The sequence below is a fragment of the Muscardinus avellanarius genome (assembly GCF_963383645.1).
Source record: "Muscardinus avellanarius genome assembly, chromosome: 11".
NCBI lineage: Eukaryota > Metazoa > Chordata > Mammalia > Rodentia > Gliridae > Muscardinus > Muscardinus avellanarius.
Window position 1 is genome coordinate 102,374,928 of NC_137797.1, and position 23,299 is coordinate 102,398,226.

The 23,299-nt window shown below is 41.9% G+C and overlaps 1 protein-coding gene across 1 annotated transcript; it reads right to left on the reverse strand.

Moving 5' to 3' along the window:
• Positions 1-20,654: 20,654 nt before the first annotated feature.
• LOC308270248 (taste receptor type 2 member 7-like) lies at positions 20,655-21,593 on the reverse strand (the record flags this gene model as incomplete). Its single annotated transcript, XM_080706042.1, has 1 exon — positions 20,655-21,593. One exon carries the CDS (start codon positions 21,591-21,593, stop codon positions 20,655-20,657), a length of 939 nt encoding a protein of 312 aa, XP_080562168.1.
• Positions 21,594-23,299: the final 1,706 nt, after the last annotated feature.

A 23,299-nucleotide genomic window follows, 5' to 3' on the forward strand; every position in this document is an offset into this window, starting at 1 on the left:
CTGTCCTCAAACCTGTGGTCCTCCTGTCTCAGCCTCCCAAGTACTGGGATTACAGGTGTGTGCTACCACGCTGGAAGGGTTTTCATTATTCTAGTGAGTACTCAGTTTTACACTCTAACACCAGTTTCTCCTTATCCCTTAACCTATATGTGGGGTCACTGTTACTAGATTGGGGAGTTTGATTCAGGTTTCACAGTTAAAAATAAAAGGGGGGGGGCAGACCAAAGATCTCTATATTATAAAAGTGAATGGAAGTCATTATTAAATAAAAGCCATGCTTTATCCAATATGCAATATATGAACATTGCGTACAACTTTCGAATTTCAACCTCACTGATGCATCATGAAGAATTAATAACAGATAAAGGAATCTGAGTAGTGGACCGTAATGAAGGTTGTTGTGTCTAGAACAGGAAACGATGAGCCGGGCTCTGTGGTGCACGCCTGTAATGGCCAGTGCTTGGGAGGCTGAGGAAGGAGGATCGCAGGTTCAAGGCCAGCCTCAGTGATCTAGAGACCCTGTTTCAAAATGCAAAATAAAAGGGCCAGGGATGTAGCTAGGAGGTTGGCTGCTCCTGTGTTCAATCCCCAACACTACTTCCCGTAAATCACCACTAGACGAAGCCCGAGAAAGAATAACTGCTTCAGGGGATGGAACTTTGAGGGTTCAGATTTAAAATGAAAGATTCCAGCCCTCTTAACCATCCATATGGAATCAAACTTCTTTTTGTAGCTAAATGTATTTTAATTGGTTTTGGATAAACACACTGCCAAATTGAGCTGATAACTTCACCCTACATCTGCTCCGGTTTTTCTTACTCTCCGTTTTATACTGGCTTTAATGCAAAGAGCTTTTGAAATCTGAAAATAGCCTCATGAAACTTATATAATGATAGAGTGCTAACAACACCGAGCTGCAGATTTCTCACCTATTCGACCATTTCATGGCTTTAGAAGTAGTCAAGGAAGCCGGGTGTGGTGGCCCACGCTTGTAATCCCCGCGCTTGGGAGGCTGAGACAGGAGGATCGCACGGGTTCGAAGCCAGCCTCAGCTACTTAGTGAGACCCTGTTTCCAAATAAAGTACGAAATAGGTCTGGGAGTATAGCCCAGAGGTAGAAAAGCCCCTAGGCTCCACTCCCAGTACCACCAAAAAAGAAAAAAAAAAAAAGTAGTCAATGAGTTAACAGCGCTTGGTAAATACCAGTTTTTTCCCCATGTTTCTCCTTTTCTAGCTTATTTTATATCCAAATATTGCATATAAAATGTGGTTTGGTTAATTCACTCAAACACTCATCATAACTGAAATAAGGACTAAGATTGGAGGGGATCTGAAATCAGACTCTGTGGGTGTGAATTCCACTGATCACCAGCTATAAGGCCTTAACGAGGTCTTAATATTCGCAATTGCAAACTGGGAATAAGAACGGCACACAGTTCCGAGAGTTTGGGGGGAACTGAATGAGAGACGCTTCCAGAGTGCGTATCACGATGTACGTAAGTACTCGTTAAAAAACAAACAAAAATAGCCGGGCGTGGAGGCGGAGACAGGAGGATCGCACAGGTTCGAAGCCAGCCTCAGCTACTTAGTGAGGCTCTCGGCAACTTAGTGAGACCCTGTTTCCAAATAAAGTATAAAATAGGTCTGGGAGTATAGCCTGGAGGTAGGAAAGCCCCTGGGTTCCATCCCCAGTACCACCAAAAATAAATAAATAAATAAATAAATAAATAAATAAATAAATAACAAAAAACCCGAAAGTTTTTTTTTTTTTTTTTTTTTTTTTTTTTGGTGGTACTGGGGTTCCTGGAAGCCCTCTTTCCTCCGGGCTACACTCCCAGACCTATTTTATATTTTTGAAACAGGGTCTCTTACGCCAGCGCGGCTGGCTTCGAACCCGCGCGATCCTCCTGTCTCCGCCTCCCAAGCGCGGGGATGACAAGCGTGCCCACCACGCCCGGCAACCCGAAAGTTTTAAGTAGAGAGTTGGATTCGGCCAAAAGATCCACCAAAGGGCGGCATCACTGTAAGAACACAGGACGCTGGAGCAGACAGTTGTGGCAACACAGTGTGAAATTAGACAACGTTTGTAATGACCTTGGCTCTGTTCTACGCGTTACTTGTTCTCTTGTGTTACGTCTGCAAATACCACAGTGGTCATCTGGTCACTGCGCCCTGGGACCACTCCTCAGCCCTGTGGCGTGCTCCTATGTTTTTCCAGGATCTCTCCCCCCTTTGGTACTGGAGATTGAACCCAGGGACGTTCTACCTTCGAGCTACACATTTACCCATTTTTTCTTTGTTTTGAAACGGGGTCTTACTGAGTTGCCAAGGGCCTCACTGAGTAGCTGAGGTTGTCCTTGAACTGCAATCCTCCTGTCTCAGCCTCCCAAATGCTGGGATTACAAACATGCACCACCACGCTTTTTTTTTTTTAAAGACATAATTTAAAAGTTAACATAATATCCAGGTGTGAGGTAACATGCCTGTTATCCCAGTACTTGGGAGGTTGAGACAGGAGAATCACGGGTGTGAGGCCAGCCTCGGAAGCTTAGTGAAACTCTCAGGAACCTAGCAAGACCCTTTTTGAAAACAAACAAACAAACAAACAAACAAACACAAAATATAAGAAGGGATGGGATGTATCTTGGCTGAAGAAAGCCCGTGGTTTCAATCCACAGTACCACAGAAAGTTAGTGTAGCTTACAAGTTACTTTGGTATCATTACGATGTTTCCAGATAAATGTATGTATTTAGGGCTTGTAGTCCACATTTAAGTTTCTTACTCCTTTACCCAGTATTCCTTTTTGTAACTTGCATTGCACATTTGGATTTATATATTTTCTTAGTGTTATATATTTTGCAAAAGAAACCTAAACCAGAAAGCCACACTGAGAACAAATTAAAACCATAATATTGTTGCCACTGATAACTAGAAACGCAGAGCTGGTAACATAGACGCTATACTCCCAATGACCACAGGGTGGCACCATAGCGCCACGCACAGCAATAAAGCGTCCTGTCACCCTGCCCGGAGGGTTTGACCTTGAAAATTATGTTCAGCTACTAGTAGTAGAATTTTCGACTCACTGTGGCTTAAGCAAACAGAAGTTTACAAGACTTGTGTCAGCCCTGGCCTCCCTCACTGAACACCAGCGGTGTGTCCCAGCCAGCAAAGGTTTCTGAAATGCTCTTGTTTGAGAACCACCGGCTACGTTGCTCTCCGGAGCTCTGTTAGCAAAGAAATGGACATAGAGAACTTGGGCCAGCGGTGTCTGCGAGAAAGGATAGCAAAGTAGAGTGTGAAGGGAAGGGTTGAAAGTGGAAAGAAAAGGGAGAGAGAGAGAGAGAGAGAGAGAGAGAGAGTAGCAGATGAAACTGTACATCAGCCAATGAGAACCCCTAGTCTTCCCAGCACCAGGAGCCAAGAGAAGAACAGAGCAGCCGGGACCACCTCCCCCAAGCCATTGGTGGTGGTGTTAGCATACAATAGCCTAAAAAGAGAACTGAATAAGCAAAGCTTACAATCTCTGCTGTTAGGATGGGATCTTTGGGGACCAGTAGGCAACCCCCAGTTTCTTTAGAATGTGAAACCTAGTTGGTTCTGGGATGGTTTCAGAAACACACACTGCCATTCTGTTCACCTAAATGTCAGCAGGTAATTCTGAAAGTTCAAAGGCTGAGCCTTGCTTTGTCTTGTGATATAATTGGTGTTATTTCGATCTTTTATTCCATGTTTATGTAATCTTTTAATATTTATTTTGGGGAAATCGAAGGATGAAACCCAAGCCATTGACATTTACCAACCTGCCCAAGCCAAAGCACGTAACAGATAAGTGAGGTCTGTGGGAGCTGTTTCTTGAGAAGTTAGCCTCAGTAGGATGAATTTTTCCCATTTGTGGAATTCGAAACTCATTAAAATTATATATACACATATATAAGATGGTCTATACATATATATATATATAATCTTCAATAATCTCCAATATGTAGAGGCATTCTGCCCCTGACCTAGCCCCCCCAGCCCTTTTTTATTTTTTGTTTTAAAGCAGGATCACACTAAGTGTTGGAGGAGACTTGATTGAGGGAGGAAGGAGAAGGGAGGAGGGAGACTTGAAAAAGAAACACAAAGAAGGAGATCCTATAGATGAGCAAATAAGGAGATCTGAGGGGATAGGAGGGGGGAGAGGGAAACTATCTAACGCACATGATGTACATTAACAAGTATATATATCTATGTCAATCACTAAGCCGAACATGAGAAGGGGGGAGGGGGAGGGATGGGGAATTGGGGAAGGGCTCATTGGGAGATGTGTGCATGTATGCCCCTACCATCTTGTGTTCAATCCCCAGTATCTCTCTCTGCCTGCCTGTCTGTCGTCTGTCTGTCTGTCTGCCTGCCTCTCTCTCTCTCTCTCTCTCTCTCACACACACACACACACACACACACACACACACACACACACTGACTAACATAATACTTTGGGTATAGAATCCAGGCTTCCTAAAGGTTAATTATGAAAAAGAGAGTTAATTATAAAATGTTTATCACCAATCTCAAATTCAAGCATATGAACATTGAAACCAGCCGGTCACACATCTGTAATCTCAGTACTTGGGAGGCGGAGACAGCAGGATTAGAGGTTCAAGGACAGCCTCAGCAGCATAGCAAGATTCTCAGACCCAGTTTCCAAACAAAGCAATAAAAAATAAAAATAAAAAAGGGTATAGCTCGGAGATAGAATGCTTCTAAGTTCAATTCCTAGTATCCCCTTTGCCCCCCTTAAAAAAAAAATCCTCACTGAAACTAAAGCCCTGACTCCTATCAATAGTAAAGTGTGCTGTGAAATCAAAATTACATTTGGAAGGCAGGCATGTAATGGAAGAATTATAGTAAAGGTCAGCCGCCAAGTGAAAGCAGCTGAAGGTCATGTCCTCCCAGGCCGGGCGGAGTTCAGGCTGAAACGTGCTGATTACTGGTTGATTGAGAAGACCGTGCCAGGTGCTGGCTAGAGCAAACCTCGACTTGTGGTCACAGTTAAAAGCCCAGGTCTGAGCCAGGCAGGAGCAAAGGCTGGAAGTGGGAATCTGAGGCCGTGCTCTAACTAAAGTGGTCTTCCGATTCCCTCTATCACTTGCTGGCAAGACTTTCGAATTTTTACTCTTTGAAATGGGGATTGAACTCAGGGGTGTTCTACCTCCAAGCTCTACCCCCATCCCTATTTGATTTTTTTTTTTTAATTTTAAAACAGGGCCTACATGGCTGAGGCTGTCCTGCCTTCAGATTTCTTCTTAGGCAGTGGTCCGTCCTTCAGCAAAGCCAGCAGAAACAGTTACAAAACTGAGTGACATGGCTTAGACAGCAGAGACATGTCGAGGTCCCTGTCTCCAGCTCTCTCAAGACAGGCAGCCTCCTGCCAAAGCAAGCAAGAAGCTCGTCAGTCCTTTAACCAATGCTTTTCAGACTTTGAGCAGCTTCCCAGAATTAGTTGATGAGAGATGGTTAGACTCTTTCGGTAGGAAATGATGATATATAGTTTCACATTTACCTGATGAAGAATGACCATTCTAATGAGTCTTCCCATAAAAGAAGAAGTCATACCTCCAGGGGTCATTTTCCCAACACCTAGGCATCTAAGAAGCTGTCATAGATTCCCATTCACACCAACAACCAGAGACCTACAGGACATGATGGCTGAAATGATTGTAATGATTGACAGGGTCAAAGTTAGAAGTGTGTCGAGCCTACCATAATAAATCTACTATAATAAACCATTAAAATCATATTAATTAGCATAATAATTTCTACCACAATAAACCTGTAGATTTTCATCTGCATGTTTTGGTACCATATTGCAAAAATGGACCTTAAAATCGAAAGTGTTGTGTCTACATTTCTGGTGATAAGAAGCTGAAATAGCTGAGCATGGTGGGGCATCCCTCGAAATCCCAGTAATTGGGAGGCCGAGACAGAAGGCTCACAGGTTCAAGACCAGCCTCAGAAATTTAGTCAAACCCTCAGAAACTTATCTAGACCTTGTTTCAAAACGAACAAATAAACAAAAACAATAAAAAAAAGGGCTGGTTAGGAGTATAGCTCAGAAGTAGAATGCCCCTCGGTTCAATACCCAGTACAGAAAATAAAGCTGAAATAAAAATGATAACTGGTAAATATTGTTTCATAGGTATATGCCTTTCTTTCATCTTGGGGGTGTAGTCTTTCTCAGAAATGCGGCCCAGGATACTTCAAATGACTTCTCACTTTCCAGAGTTATGGTCTTGGTTACCCTCGCCAGCAAGAGATTTTGAAAATAAATATATTTAGCCAGACACACAGCTGACTTAATTAGCACTGGGCTCTACAAGGAAAATGGTAAAATGAATATTGGGCAAGTAGTCAGTTGCACCTGGCTCTTTCTTAGTGATTTAGACATGACACTTTAAGGCAGCCATGGTGGCACATGCCTGTAATCCCAGCACTCGAGAGGCTGAGATTGGAGGATCGCAGGTTCAGAGCCAGAGATAGTAAGTGTCACTGATTTGTTCGAGGCTGGTCTTGAACCGGGATTCTCTTGTCTCAGCTCCCCAAGTGCTGATGACAGGTGTGGGCCACCACGCCTGGCTGGTAGTGATATTTTTTACTTGGATTTATATTGTTATAAATATTAGATTTATAAGACCATAAAGTTGCAATTATAAGTCACACTAAATTATAACGTCTGTGATGGTAATAGCAGTGCTTATTTTAGTTAATACCCAATTTTATTATTTTTTATTTATTTATTTATTTATTTTGGTGGTACTGGGGTTCCTGGAAGCCCTTCTACCTCCGGGCTACACTCCCAGACCTATTTTTACATTTTTATTTGGAAACAGGGTCTCCTAAGCCAGCGCACGCGGCTGGCTTCGAACCTGCGCGATCCTCCTGTCTCTGCCTCCCAAGCGTGGGGATTACAAGTGTGTGCCACCACGCCCGGCCTAATACCCAATTTTAATGAAGATGAAAGTCTAGCAGGGACTTGTTAAGTCTTTGGTGAACATGTGAATGCTCAGAGGACAAAGAAGAGTCCACAAAGCAGAGTAAGAGGAGAGCAATGAAGCAGAAGAGCCCAGTGAGGATATTTTTGGAGAAATCCGCAAAGGAAAGGAAATTAGAATGTAAATAACATTCAAAAATGCTAGTTTGCCATCACTAGTACAAATTACTGAGATAACCAGCTTTCCCTGATAAAAAGGCTTAGTGTGGCTCTCAGTTTGGGGGGTTGTAGTTCATTATTGTTAGTCAGAACATCAGAGAGGGAGAAGGCAGGAGATGCAACCGTTCATCTCATGGCCAGAAGCAAACAAGAGTGAGCAGAGGGCTGGGGTTTACCGTCCCTTAAGGGAACGCACCCAATAACCTAAAGACCTCTCCACAGGCCCATCTCCCATAGCTCCTCCTTGAAGACCCAACCTCCAACACATGCACCTGTGGGGACATTTAAGATGTGAAGTACTACAAATGTCAACAAAATCAACTACTGAAAACGTCAACAGATCCCATACTTGGCTATCAATGTTGGTAGACTGAGAGAGACGTGCTGGGGGATGGAGAGGGGGGCAGTCAAATTTCAAAGAGTACGTGCAAATGTTGAGTAGCTTTCTTTCTATATGAGGTTAAGTTATCTATAAAGATACTAAGTAAGGGCTGAGCGTGGTGGTTCAAACCTGCAATCCCAGTACCTTGGAGGCTGAGACAGGAGGATCACAGGTTTGAAGACAGCCTCAGCAAGTTAGTGAGTTTCAAAATAAACAATGAAAATACAGCTGGAGGTATAGCTTACAGGTAGAATGCCTCTGGATTGAATTCCCAATAAAATACGTGTGTGCACGTATGAAAAAACACACACACTATAAATAAGTTAAAGTACTTTAAAAATAGGATTATATAAATATTAAATGACTTGGTGCTGGCACATGTTAAGCACTTATAACAACGCCTGGTACATATTAAGTGCAGTATATGTATAATGTCTACTTATCTCTCTACTTATCTACCTATTTAATTATCTGTTTGTCCTTTTATTTATCTTTCAGTCTCTTCAGTGCATTTTGTGAATGAAAAGAAAAAAATAAAAGAAGAAAGGGTGGACTTTTAAAAATTAGATCTGGCGGCAAGATGAAGGAAAAATAGAAAATATCTTGAAAAAGAAGAAGGAAACGACTGGGGAGACGGCGACCAAGGACAGGAGCACGTCTTAGTCTTGCTGACATTCCTCCATCCACTGCCATGAAAACAGTGCCTTGACAAGAGAAAGAAACCACAATAAAGTTGAACAGACTTACACTTACTCCTACCTCCCTCATTCTCTTCGACCAATCTCCCCGGCTCCTCTGAGGCTTCTCCTCCATTATCTGGAGTCCCTCTTGTATCCCAATTACTCCTTAGTTTGCAAATATTAGAGAAAACATATGACCCTCTACTTTTCTCTGACTGGCTAATCTCACTTAACATAATGTTCTTCTGGTCCTTCCATTTTCTTGCAAATGACATAATTTTGTTCTTTACGGCTTTGCAGGATTCCATTGTGTCTATTTCCCATAATTTTGTAATCTATTCATTGGTTAATGGATACCTAGGTTGGTTCTATAATTTGGCTATTGCGAATTGTGCTGCTATGAACATGGGTATGCATATATTACTATAGTTCTCTGATTTCAGTCCCTTTGCAAAGATACCCAGGAGTGGTATAGCTAGATATCGTATATTTTAAAGTGAGTTTGGCACAAATGATTCTACTTTAATAAGTCAATTTTCACATGCTAGTTATAAATCCCTTAGGTTCTGAGCATTCCCACTGATAAGAGAGTAATTTTCCCTAGAGAACTCAATCTGGAAGTTCAGGTTTTAGTTTTTTTAAATTTAATTTTCTTTTTTTTTTTGTGGCACTGGAGATTGAACCCAGAAGGATTCTACCTCTGAGTCACCCCTAGTCCTATTTATTTATTTATTTATTTATTTTCTTACTTATTGCAGTATGGGGATTTAATCTAGAGGCATTTTGCCTTCTAGCTATTCCCCTAGCCCTATTTTTTATTCTTTATTTTGAAACAGGTTCTTACTAAGTCGCAGAGGACCTCACTAAGTAGCTGAGGCTGGCCACAAACCTGTGGTCCTCCTGTCTCAACCTCTCAAGTACTGACATTACAAGCATGTGCCATGACACCAGGCCTATTTTTTATTTTGAGATAGGTTCTTGCTAGGTTGCTGAGTCTTGCTATTGCTGAGGCTGGCCTTGAACCTACTATTTCTCTGTCTCAGCCTCCTAAGTACTAGGATTACAGGCATAAGCTCCCACACCAAGCTCAAGTTTTAATAGTTATAAGAAATTTATTAAAAAAGAAGAAAATAATAGTTATAAGAAAAAATTTTATGTGGTTTTTAAGATACTTGAAATTTATTGAAGATGGGTTTAAAATGAACCAAAATGACCTAAGGTAATTTAAATAATTCTAAGTAATTATTCATATTACCAACCAAATGGATATAAATGATAAATCAATAGTGCTTCTTTTTGGTGGTACTGGGGGTGGGACCCAGGGGCTTTTCTACCTCCAGGCTATACTCCCAGACCTATTTTATACTTTATTTGGAAACAGGCTCTCACTAAGTTGCTGAGAGCCTCACTAAGTAGCTGAGGCTGGCTTCGAACCTGTGCTATCCTCCTGTTTCAGCCTCCCAAGCGCTGGGATTACAAGTACCACCACGCCCAGCTTATAGTGCTTTTTTATTTTTTACCTTCTAGAACTATGCAAACAAGATTGCTCCTAATTCTGAGAACGACTATCATGCTTACACATACTCCTTTCTTTCCCAGCTGGACACCTCTAGTTCCCTCTGTGAGTCTCACAGGATATTGTTTTCCAACCTACTTATTATTCCTACCATTTTTAGCTGAATAATTTTATAGTGCAATTCAGTTCAGGAGCTGGCATGGATTCTGAGCAACTGTAGTCTCCAAAGTCCACAGTTGGGTTTAATTTCTTTCTGGCAGCTCCTTCCATGTTTCTAAGCCATGTGAGATGATCTATCCTAGAGTTTATTGACCCCCTTGTTGTTATTTCCCCTTGTGATTCTGTGTCTGTTATTTTGGCCTTTCCTTTCATGATAATCCTGTTAGCCCATTCCATAGGAAAGGGTCCGGGAAGAATTGGCATATAGACAACCTAGGTAACGTTGGCTCTGGTAATAGACTAGAGACCATGGCTTCAGATGGAACATTAAAATATGGACTATAATGATTAGTACCTATAATTAAATCTAACAGTTGAGGGGAATAAAGAATTGTTCTAAATAACCTGACAAAGTTCATGGTTCCCCCCCGAGGAGCCTAGCCAGCTCTTTAACCCAACTGGACACATCTGGCTGAAGCTTCAATAGAAAATTAGATATGGCTTCAAAGGTGACATGGGCTTCAAAGGTGACATTGTTCTCCTGGGTCTTATAAGGGCATGTCTGAAGGTCCTTCAGGAGGAGCAACCTATGGCTGCCATCAGGATGCTGCTAGCCCTGCTCTCTGTGGCTCTGCTGGCCCTGAGCTCTGCTCAGAGGGTAGATGACGGTAAGAGGGGTACTGGGGATCCTATGACAGATGATAGGGATAACATTTAGGGCAAAAGAGTAGCGTGTGTTTGACTCATTTCAGGAGTTATGTGGTTTATTTTTAGACAGTCGGTCAATAAAAGGGAAGCAACACTAATTTTTACATTATTTTTTTATGGACAGAAAGCATCTCTCTGAAAATTGTCTACGTCCCAAGCCAGCGTCTTTTTGGTATAACTTTGACTATTCTAACACGTTTGGGTATTCAGTTATTCACTCTGTAACAGGGCTCTTTAAATTGATGATAAATTGTGTAATTCATCTATAATTTTTTTTGTACTGGGGAATGAAACCAGGGGCATTTTGCCTCTGGGCAACACCTCAGCTCTTTTTATTTTTTATGTTGAAACAGGGTCTCTCTAAGTTGCTTGGCGCCTCACTATGTTGCTGAGGCCGGTCCTGAACCTGAAATCCTCCTGTCTCAGCCTCCCAATACTGAAATTACAGACATGCATCAACATGCCCAGCAATATCTTGTTTCCTCGAAACCAAACACTTAAACAAGCTAGGTGTGGTGGCAGATGCCTGTAATCCCAGTACTTGGTAGACTGAGACAGGAAGGTTATAGGTTCAATGCCAGCATCAGCAATGTAGTAAGACTCTCATTAACATAGTGAGACCCTGTTTAAAAAATAAAAAAGGGCATAAGGTATAGCTCAGAGGTAGAGTGTCTCTGGGTTTAATTTCTAGTAACACAAACAATCAATAGTTGTTTGAAAAGTTTGTCTGCCGGGTAACAGCTTTCTGGATAGTTAGGTAATGTGACTGTAGACTGTGAGTTGTGTTCTCAGAGATTTCTCTGATCAAGGTGTCACATTGTCTGTAATTTGTCAGTGAGTACCGTGGCTCTCCATTTCATAACGTATGAAACAAATTACTCAAATACTTGGCTTCCTCCAAACCCCTTGTGCAGAGTGATCAGGACTTTGGGGAATCTTCACTCATGGTGTCCAGACCACTTAGATTATTTTTCCAGAGTTCTCTTAGGTGTTTTCTTAACTTCTTGTACATAAACATATGTGTCTTTCCACACATACATAGCTGGAGTCTATTGAATAACGTTTTAAGTTTGTCTTATGTTTTTTCTTCTAAAATCCTAGATGCTGTCCCTGAAGATTTGCCTCAAGTGCTAGGTAAATAACTTTTTTTTTTTTTTCAGAAACATATATTTTTTCTTTGCTTAAGCTGTTGTTTCTGAAAAGTTCCTAAAATTGGGTTTAGGGAGTATCAAAGGGAAAAAAAAAAAAGAACAAAACCTGTATGTTTTAGTAGTCCTAAATAATAATGTAAGTATGAATCATCTTCTTCCTTTCCACACTGGAATCTGCTGTCAAGGTCTAAAGAGGGTCTGTACATTGGCAGAACATGGACACCCCACTCATTGGTAAATGCCTTTTTCCTAACCCTTCTACAAACAATGGCTAATAACCAAATTAAGAAAAAAAATCCTTTTCATGTGCAAGGATCTTATCTCCATTGACATAGAACTACCTTGAAGCATATAGCTGCCATGTTATTTACCTTAAGAATTAAAGTTATTCAGTGAGTGAATTTAACCACTGCTCCTTGTTTCTCTACTCTGAGTCTGTAGCACTGATGGCTCCTTCTTTAGTTAAAAAGTCCTGAAACCTGCTTACATCCTAAGTCTTCTCAGAGTGTATAAAATTTAAGGTCATTATCAGTCATGCACCCTTCTAATGAAGTAAAGGTGAGTAACATGGGTAGAGAGGAGTGTGTGTAGGAGGAAGGATAGAGGAAGGATCGGAATACATGAGAGATGCTGGGCGTGGTGGCGCATATTTGTAATCCCAGCACTCTGGAAGCTGAGACCGGAGGATCACGGTTCGTGGACAGCCTCAGCTCCTTAGTGAGGCCCTTCACAACTTAGTGAGACCCTGTTTCAAAATAAAGAATAACAACAAAAAAAAGGGGGGGGCAGGAGGTGTAGCTCGGAGGCCGAATGCTGCTGGGTTCCATCTCCAGACCTGAAAAAACAAACAACAACAACAACAACAACAAAATGAGAGACCTACTGGGCTATAAGTCATTCCACCAAAGAAATGGCAGAATTGTGTAAGAATGGATTCGCCCAACAATTTGGTTGCTTAAAGAAAACCTTTACGCTTAGTAATTTGTTGTTTGGTTCCTGACTTGTCAATAAGGTTTCCATCCAGTTGGTAATGACCTTTCAAATTTCATTCTGTTTTGTTCCTTTTGCAGGAGCACCTCAGGAGGAAGAAGAGTCCCAGGAACCAAGTGAGCTTTTCTGGGTTCAGAATTTTTCTAAGTGGAGTTACTGGTCTAATATAAAATTCCTACCACTTTTAAAAATAAAAATAATGCTGGGAGCAGTGGTGCATACCTGTAATCCTAGTACTTGGAAGGCTGAGAGAGGAAGATCATAGATTTGAGACTAGCTCAGCTACCTAGTAAGCTGCTATTTCAAGATAAAAAATAAAAAGGGATCCAGGTATGGCTCAGAGATAGAAGGGCCCTGGGTTCAATCCCCAGTAGCAAGTAAAAAGCACATTTAGCCTTTAAAACACTTCCCTTCTGTTTTCTTTTTAATTGTTGCATTGTAGTCATACATCTTAATGGGGTAGAGGATGGTAGAGGCACACATGCACACATCACTCATTTAGCCCTTCCTTAGTTCCCACTTCATTCCCTTCTCCTTTTTCTCATGTTTGGCTTAGTGATCGACTTTGATATGTTTGTGAATGTACATCATGTACATTAGGGAATTTCCCCCTTTCTCCCCCAATCCCACTCAGTTACGTCACCTTATTTGCTCATGTATGGTTTCTCCTTCTTTGTCTACAGTTCCTCCTATGGCTCTTTTTCTCCCTGGCTTCTGAATATTAGGGAGAGCATCCAATTTTTCTTTTTTTACTTTTTGTGATGGACAAATTCCACTTAGCATAATGTTCTCCAGTTCCATCCATTTCCCCACAAAAACTTTTTTTCTCAACCCTTCTACTCTGTATCCTTAGTTCCATATTGTAGAAGGGACACAAAAGGCAAAAACAGAAAAAGGCAGAGAGAAAATGATTGGCTTTGGATTTAAGAGCTCTCTGAGTTTCAGCATGATCACTGCTTTTCTTCTATTTTTTTTTTAATTAAGGCACCTGGCCTTGAGCCAGGCATGGTGGTGCAGACTTACAATGACAGTATTCAGAAGGCTGAGACAAGAAAATCGCAGGTTCACAGCCAGTTCAGCAACTTAGTGGGGACATCCACAACTTAGTGAGACCTTGTTTCCAAATAAGAAAGAAAATGGGGCTGGGGGTGTATCTTGGAGGTAGAATGCCCCTGGGCTCAACCCTCAGTGTGCCTGGCTTAGGCTGCCATCAGAAGGGCATTCCTATTTGGGGATTCCTGAAAGAAATGCTTTGATGATTTACATTCTCTTCACTAACATTCATCCTATAAAGTCCAAGTCCTCTGGCAGGGCCTGTTCTCATCACCAGGGATGAAAAGGTGAATACAGCATTGTTACTGTCCTCAGGAATTCAGAGTCCAGTGGAAGATAATGCGGGACATCTCGGGATCGTTGCTAGGAGCTTGGCAAATAAAGGCAGTGTGGGCGCTCAGAGCAGGGGAGGACAGAGAAGCCGTCCTACAAGAGGTAGCCTTCGATCTGGGCCGTGGAGGGTGGAGGGTGAGGAAATCAGAAGCAGACCAGTGCTCAGTCCATGCATATATACATCACGATGTTTTCAGTGGCTTAGGGGTACCGAGTATTGCAACAAGGTTGAAGTAAATGTCGGAAGATAAAGTCGAAGATGTGGGCTTCTATCAGGTTGTGAAAGATGATGTGAATGGCCCATTGATTTTCTAATGTATTCTAGACCCAAAAAAGGGATTAGGAAAAAAGGAATGACACAAAAATTTCTTTGTTAAGCTGATAACAGTGACAAGCTCGAGGGCACAGATTTTATCTTTCAAGTTTTGAATGGTAGTGTCTATGTCTATGAAATATGTGGTGACTATATAAAAGAAAGATTGGAAGAGCCATGGCCATGCATTCATAAAGAAAGGATGGAACATTGAGGCAGGAGATGGCAAGGGCTTGGGTTCCGTGGTAGAACCAACAATTTACTAAAGAAAACAACATCAAGTGGGATTGATTTATATCTTCTGTTTGAGATTGTGTAGACTTAATCTGTAGAAGGTCATAGAAGAGGAAAGTAGAGGTCATATGGTTGCTCTGATATTGGGAGGGACAGAGTGGCTGGCCATTTTCTCTTGTTTAGGGACTTGTATCAAAACATCGTATATAAAATGGGCATGAAGGGACACACCTGTAATCCCAGTACTTGGGAGGCTGAGACAGGAGGAGTTTCAAGACCAGCCTCAGCAACTTAGAGAGGCTCTCAGCAACTTAGTGAGATCCTATTTTAAAATAAAAAGTAAAAAAAAAGGGTCTAGGGTTGTAGCTCGGAGATTTAAAAAAAAAGTTTCTAGATTCAATCCTCAGTCTTCCTCCACTTTCAAGACAAACAAGCAAACAAACAACAGAACCCCCAAATTGTATATATCTATCTACAGGTAGGCAAAGTGATTTTATCTGGTGGTTTCATTCAGACACCATAGGAAGTCTGGTGGCTTATGAGTGATTCCAAGTAGCGGATGCCACATTCAGAACAGATGGAAATAGAGAATGGTGGCAGATGTATCAACAGACAGGACAGAGTAAATTGAGATGGACCAGAACAAAGGTACCCAAGTAAACACTCAAGTCAGGACTTCCCCATCCCTTCTCTTCTAGACTCTGGTCACTAGTGAATACCATTTAAGTCAGTAAAATATCTTCTTGCTAAGTTTAGCCCATGGTAGATTCCATGCTTGCCTTCATTAATGGCTGTCTGTTCTCTTTACTCATTCTTTTCTGGATCTGTGTTCTTCCTCCTAAGTGAGTGATGAGTTAACTGTAAGAGCGCCACAGGACTCGAAAATCAAACCTCAAAGAGACTTCAAGGGCAAGCGTGGCAAGAAGAGCACTGATAGAAGGAAGGGCCTTGTCGAGGGCCAGGCGGTCCAGGGAGGCCAGGAGCGCGCACGCGGGAGGCAAGGCGGCCAAAGACGCCAAAATCGCAAGGATGGCCCGCTTAGACAAGTTGTCCAGAGCCTCCAGGGTGGCCAGAGTGCTGGCGACAGACCAAGAGTCCAGCGTGGAAGAGGGGGCCAGCGCGGTCAGAATGGTAGATCTCCTGTTGACCAGTGATGAGGAACACCAGTCGAAGGCGGTCTCTAGTGATGATCCAGGTGCTGGCCGTGTTGCTAACAATAATGGAGTAATTTTCTCTTTAATCCCCTAAGTCTTTGCTCTGTCCAGTCGTGTGCCTTCCATTTTTACGACTCGAGTGTCTTCTCTCGTAAATGCTTTCCCAGATGCACCTTGCTATGGTCCGTCCTGCCCCCACCTCATTCTCACAAAAGCAAGTGTAATTTCCACCTGCTCAGGTGTCCTGACTCTCCTATTCTTCTATCAGTCAACAGCCTTTCCATGTTCTCCCTCTCCTTTTCTCATGTCTTATTTCTCCTTTTTTTCCTTTCATTTCTCTTACTCATCCTCTTCCCCTTCCTCCTGCTCTCTATTAGTGTGCTATAATGAGATTCCTTGATGGTAGAAATATTAGTTACATATACTGTGTGGGGCATTTTTTTTTTTTTTTACTGATGTCTAAATCCTTCTCTGTGTTTCAGAAATTGATGGAGCTCAACTGGAACCATAGACTTTCCAGGAATATACATTTCTTGGATTTGAATTTCCCTTACCTTCAAAACATCAATAAAGTTATCAGCATTCATGTCTTGTGTCTTGATTTCTCTCCAGGATCATGGGTCTCCACTAAAGGGTGAGAAGGAACAGACAGGAAGGTGCAGAGTTGTATTGACACTCTGAATTTTATGCATTTCAGAGCTTAACAGAGGGCTCAGATTATAATAACTTGGTTTGGGATAAAATAAAGTAATACCAATTTTGTCGTTGTTGTTGTTTGGTCCTGGGGATTGAATCCAAGGAAATTCTTCCTCCGAGCTACAACCCAAGCTTCTGTATTTATTATTTTTCAAACAGGGTCTTGCTAAATTGCTGAGGCTGGTCTCGAGCCTTCAACCCTCCTGTCTCAGCCTCCCAAGTCCTGGAATTACAGGCTAAATTCCTGTTGTTTAAACCTCCTCATCTCCCATCTGTGGTACTCTACCTTGGCATCCTTAGAGAGAAATACTGGAAAAAATTCACCAGATTTTTTTTTGTGTGTGTGTGAATAAGCATAGACAAATTACACTTATTCTATTTCCCCTCCCTAGCTTCTGCGTGGAGGTCAATAAAGAGAATTTACGGGGAAGCGTTGTTCAATTGGCGGGCTCAATTCAGTCCGGCTAGAAATTGTGCCTCACCAAAAGTTCTGTGTTTTTTCGAGTGCCAAAGTATGGTTTTATCTGTGGGGTAATCTCACACGTGAAGGCAGGCGGTCCAAGAAGACTGACTATAATGCCAGGTGAGGATAAAAATGAATGCTGGGTGTGGCGATGCACGTGTAATCCTAGTACTTGGGAGGCCGAGACAAAAGGATCGCAGGTTCACAGCCAGCCTCGGCAGCTTAGTGAGACCCTTCACAACTTAGACCCTGTTTTAATACAAAAATCAAAAAGAGCTAGGGGTGTAGCTCAGAGTCAGAATGCTCCCCCCTTTCTTTCTGGACAGAGATCACAATATGCCCAGCATCCTGTTCCATTAGAATCCGAGTTTCTAAGGACAGGATTGTTATACTTCCTTTGCCTTTTTGTATCCTGATACTGAGAATAGGGCCCTGCCAAAGGGACTATTTAAAGACAACGGAGACATTGTCGATTTGCCCATATTTGGCTATAGAAACTTAATTTCTGGTTCTGACCTAAGTCTCCCCTAAAAATGAAATGCTCTACTTCAACTTCCAGGAGGAATATTTCTAACAGTTTTAGAAGAGCTTTTCTCCCCACCTCCTCCCAGACATATTTCAATTCTAACAAGAGCATTCTTATACACATTTGGGATATTTTTCAGCAGAAGAGCTGGCATTTGTATGTTAACTTTAACTAAGTGTTGATCAGGTCTAAGGAAAAAATTATCCCTAAATAAAGTGTTGATGGGCCTGTGCTGATAATCACAATTAGTCATCTCTATTTTGTCTTTTGTTTTTGGTGGTGGTACTGGGGGGGAACCCAGGAACTTTTCTACCTGTGGGCTATACTCCCAGACCTATTTTATACTTTATTTGGAAACAGGGTCTCCCTAAGTTGCTGAGACCCTCACTCAGTAGCTGAGGCTGGCTTCAAACCTGTGCGATCCTCCAGTCTCAGCTTCCCAAGAGCTGGTATTACAAGCGTGCGCCACCACACCCAGCTTCTATTTTGTCTTTTGAATGCAACCATACAGAATTGCAATGCAGTTCTGGTCAATGTCTGCCCAGAGATGCAAGAAGTAGATTAATCAAATACCTGACCTTGACCCTTTACTATGCAAGAATAGTTTTCTGAACAAGCCAACTGTATGCCTAGTTCTACCTCCCAGGTGCCCCATTAATACCAGTCTTTTGATATCTACTTAAAACGTGAATGGCTAAAGACAAAAGCTTGCTGGATCTCTGGGGTCAGTCCTATCTGAAATGTGCAAGGCTATACAAAGTTATCTGAAAACTGCTGAGTTTTGTACCCTAGTTTTACTCTTGAGAGATAGAGGAATAGCCATGAGGTAGGCAGAGAGTCCCATGGAGCTATGGAGAAAGTTTTCTTCCTAAGCAGCCACTTCACTCGAAGGTCATGGGGGTATCCTGCTTGCCTCAGTATTAGTGTTAGGTCAAAACCTGTGTTTAAGAGTTCTCGAAACACTACTTTTCTTCCTTTCCCCCACCCCCACCAACTTTCTGTCAAATGAGTGCAGTTTCCTTTGGGAGAATTTAAGATTGGAAAAACTTTGACTATAAAAACCTTTAGTGGAAAAAGATGGCGGCCACCGAAAAGGACAGGCATTCCTCGGGGAACCCTGGACACCAGGTTTTGGTTTAATATTGGATCGGGACAACTTAAGGCGACACTTCCAGCCATGACTTCCTATCTAGAATACAGGAGAGCAGGAGAGAGAGTGGATAATGGCGGAATTGGAAGCAAGATGATACGGAGGCGCACGACACGCAAGAAAAACGATCTTTGGAAGAACATCCCAGAAGGGATTAGAGAAAAGACCACTTCAGTCATGCATGCTGGGGACTGGTATTCACTCAGAATACCAGAATACAGGGATTGGTATTCACTCAGACAAATGGATAGCTAAAGAAATGTAAGCTACAGTCTGTGCACCTAATTTTCTACTATTTCTTTAACTGATAGGGTGTTCTATAAACCTTTTTTCAGTACTGGGGATGAAACGCAGGGGCATTCTACCTTTGAACTACACCTCCAGTCCTACTTTTTATTCTTTATTTTGAAACAGGGTCTCACTGAGTTGCAAAGGACCTCACTAAGTAGCTGAGGCTGTCTGTGAACCATGATGCTCCTGTCTCAGCCGCCCAAATGCTGGGATTACAAGCATGCATCACCATGCATGGCTCAATAAATCTTTTTGAATTATAAATTTAACTGGTGCATATCTTTTCTATTGCCCTCAGAGAAGAAGAATTGACACCTGAAAGTAGTGTAAAATTAATTTTTATTTTTAACATTCATTGATAAAATATTTACAATGTCTTTATTTGTAAACATTTTCTTTGCTGTACACAAAGTTCATGGCTACTCTTTCCTGGTCAGTAACAGAACTGATTACCCTACAATATCTTTGCCCTATAGGAATGATAAAATGTCTCAAATATATGTCTCAAATGTATTATATATAATCCAAGCAATATATTTCTGGGGTACAGAGATGATTTGAATTGAATCAACATTTCTTTGAAAGTTCTGACATTTTAACATCTCAGCATTTAAAGTTTTGATTGAAGGTCTCATCACAGTATCTTCACAGTATTTACAGGTACAGGTCAAGTTTGCTAAAAGCCAGTTTTTATATGTGCTTTGTGGAAAAATTTCCTTCAACAAACAATCAGGAGGCATTTAGTTTTAAAGAGTCTCTACAGAAGTTTTCTCTCCCTTACTTTTAGAGTTTGTTCTCTCTCTCTCTCTCTCTCTCTCTCTCTCTCTCTCTCTCTCTCCTTTCTTTCTTTCTACTGAGGATGGAACTTAGGGACATTATACTTCTGAGCAACATCCCCAACCCTGTATTAATTTTTAATTTTGAAACAGGGTCTCTAGGTTGATGAGAGTCTCATTATTTGCTAAGGCTGTCCTTGAACCCATGCTGCTTCTGTCTCAGACCTCCAAGCACTAGGATTACAGGTGTGTGCCACCACTCCCAACTTGTAGTATCTTTTACTCATTTCTCTATGATCCCAAATTTTAACAGTGATTACAATCAGTATTCATTTCTATTACATTCATATGATTCTGTGACATTTACTAAAAATTGTTACCCGACTCCTTTCCAAAGGTGATGCTTAGATGGAGGATCTGAGAAAAAAGGTCTACATAGGAGCCTGAGGATGAACCAGCTGCTTTCCATGAGGATGCAAACAGCAGCCAGATGCTATTCCAGATGTTTTGAATTAGCTGTACAACTTTGCATCTGGAGAAATGATTTAGAACTATGAAAATGCCCTCTCCTTTCCTGGTGAGTGTCAAGATATTATTTAACATTTGCCCTAAAATGTTAAAAATATCACCTATTCTGAATAGGAAGAGATGAACAGAGGTGTAGAGATGGAGACAGAGCAGTAGAGCCATGCAAAGTCACTCTATGGGAGATTTCCCAAGTTACAATTATAAGTATGCTAAAAATAAAAAAACAAAAAAACAAAACCTCTAAAAGTAGTCAACCACAGGAAACCAACCTTAAAGCAAGAACCGAAGATAATTAAGAAACATCTTATCTTTCTTTGTCCCAGAAAATTATAGCCTCTTTTCAGATCCATGGATGCTGTTAAAATTTTCTTCTTTTTAGAATATACAGTACTTTCCGAAGGACCCTTCTGGACGCGTGTCTCAGCTTATTGTTTTCCAGGATTAGGATAAATGAATGGCTCGATGGATAAATCAGAGCAATCAACTCCCCCAGAGTCACAGCCAACTCGGTCTCTGGCAGAAAGTAGCTGGATGTGGCTACGAGAAAAGCCAGATAGTAGGCAGTGAAGAGGAGGAGAAAGGAGACGACGGCTTTCAAGGCTCCCACGTGGGCTTTTGTGCTGGGATCTCTGTGCCCAGTGGCGTTGAGCTGCATCTGCCTGGTGTGCCTCCACAGAGAAAGGATCAGAAGCAGAAAGGAGACCAGGGACATGGAGAAGGGAAACAGCGTTATCAGGTTGAGAAAGATCTTGGTGGAAGCATATCCAGCTTTATTCACGCCGCAGCTCAAGGTCAGGTTGGCTCTGTACTTTGTCTTGACACAACTTCTGAAATCGTCGTGCATGTTCCCAGTGACTGGGAGGCTAATCAGCAGAGAGAGGGCCAAGAAGCCCAGTAAAGCCTTGAGAACCACCCTGTCTATCCTCCACTTCACCCAGAGGAAGAGAGGGTGGAAGAAATTAGCTATCTTGAAGAAATAGAAAATGCTGAGGCTGGTGGCAAACCACACATTTAAATGGTTGGTTAGAGTCCAGAAGAAGTCAATGATTCTCATCTGCTTTCCAGTGGCATACACATCTGGATTCAGCATCAATATAAAAACATCCAGCAGTATTATGCACAAGAGACAGATTCTGGATATGGCTAGACTCGTTAGGATTAAATCCACAGAGGCGATCTTCTTATTCTTGACCCATTCCATGAAGTTTACCAGACCAATGAAAACATTCCCTAAGATACCCACTGAAAACTCTCCGACCGCTATGAGTATTAAAATATTCTCCGGTTCATGGGACATGTTTAAACAGGGAAATAGTTTGTTTCTTGGTGACCCGATGTTGTTTCGTAGCTACACCTGCTTCTTAGATCTTGCTCGAATTTTCTTTACCTCGCGTCCGTGTGTAGACTGTCTCGCGAGGAAGACTGCACAGTATTTGAAGGCTCTAACCCTCTTCACCAGATCCTAATTAATCTTGATGGACAATGTGTTCGGGCATCCTTAGCTCCAGCACTGGTGTCTGTTTACTATCTCATCAGTCTATTCTCTCCCATATAGAATTACTCCAGGCTGAGCTCCTGCATACTAAGATGCAAATTGCACAAGCAGCCTTTCCTGCTCCTGTAGTGTCTGAGGTTGTTCTATACATTTTAGACACATGAATTTTCGATGCATGTTAGTATTCTTGACAGGGTGGTCAGATTTAGCAAATAAAAACTGCAGCCCCCTCGAGCCCTCTCTCTCAAGTTTTTACATAAACAATGAGCACATTCTTAGTGTGTGAGTCCAGTTGCACAGGAGATCAGAACTTTTGGGAAGTACTGAAGTTAGATTTAACATTTATCAAAGCCCCTTGGATGGCCAAAGAGACTCAAGACACCCACCCATCTGACTCCCTCAAAGCCAAGCTGTTTGCATGCACTCTAAAGCCGGAGTCCCACTCCATCTTTTCTCAGCACGGAAGCAGTCAGTGAAAGACTTTTCTTGCAGGGCTTTGCTGCACATGTTCATGGAACAGGGTTGTTGAACTTGCCGAATTAATCTGGGTTCTTCAGAAAAGTGGAAGATCTTTATATCTACACGTGCATCTATAGAAAAATGAGAGCAAGGGGGGAGAGACTATTTGTTTCAGTATTGTGGACGAAACTTGGAAGCATTCCACCTCCCAGCTACGCCTTCAGCCCCTCTTTTATTGTGAAAAAAGATCTTGTTAGGTTGCTGCGGCCGCCTTTGAGCCTGTAGCCCTCCTGTCTCAGCCTCCCAAGTACTGGGATTACAGAAGTACACCACTGTGTCTGGCTAAAGAGTTGTTTATTTACTTTCAATTGGTTCATGTAATTGTAGATGGCAAATTCAGTCTGCAAAGTAGATTGGCAGGCCAAAAAAAACCATCAAGAGTTGATACCATGGTCTTCAGTGCAAGGGCTTGACATTCAGGAAAAATTTCTCTATTACGTTGTAGAGGCAGAATATTTTCTTCAAGAAATCTGACTTTCCTCTAAAGGCCCTTAAGCACATGATGCCCCCTTACTATGAAAGTGTCTGTACTCAAAATCTACTGATGTGAATGTTAAAACACATCTACTCAATACCTTTACGTTATCATTTAAACGATGCACCAGCTCAGCTTAGCCAAAGTGGCACATCAAATTCACCCCTTAGTTCTATCTGTTGCCAACTTGGCAGCCACACATATCTCTTTAAAGTGTACTTAATCTTCAAAGAAGACAAATAGCGTATTTCACCTTCACGGGATACAGCTACCCTGACTGCAGCTGGAAACACACGGACCTTTCCCTAGGGAGAGGATTCGAAATTCTTGGCTGGATCTCACTCTTCTCCTGAATAACTTGGAACGTAAACACTCTGATGTAAGATTAATACATGCTACGTTATATGATGGGGAAAAACAGAGATGCTTATGTATGTGTACATCTACATTCATAACTAAATAAGTAATGATGTCCATGACAATTGTGGTTGCTGTCTCCGTAGCTGGTCATGTG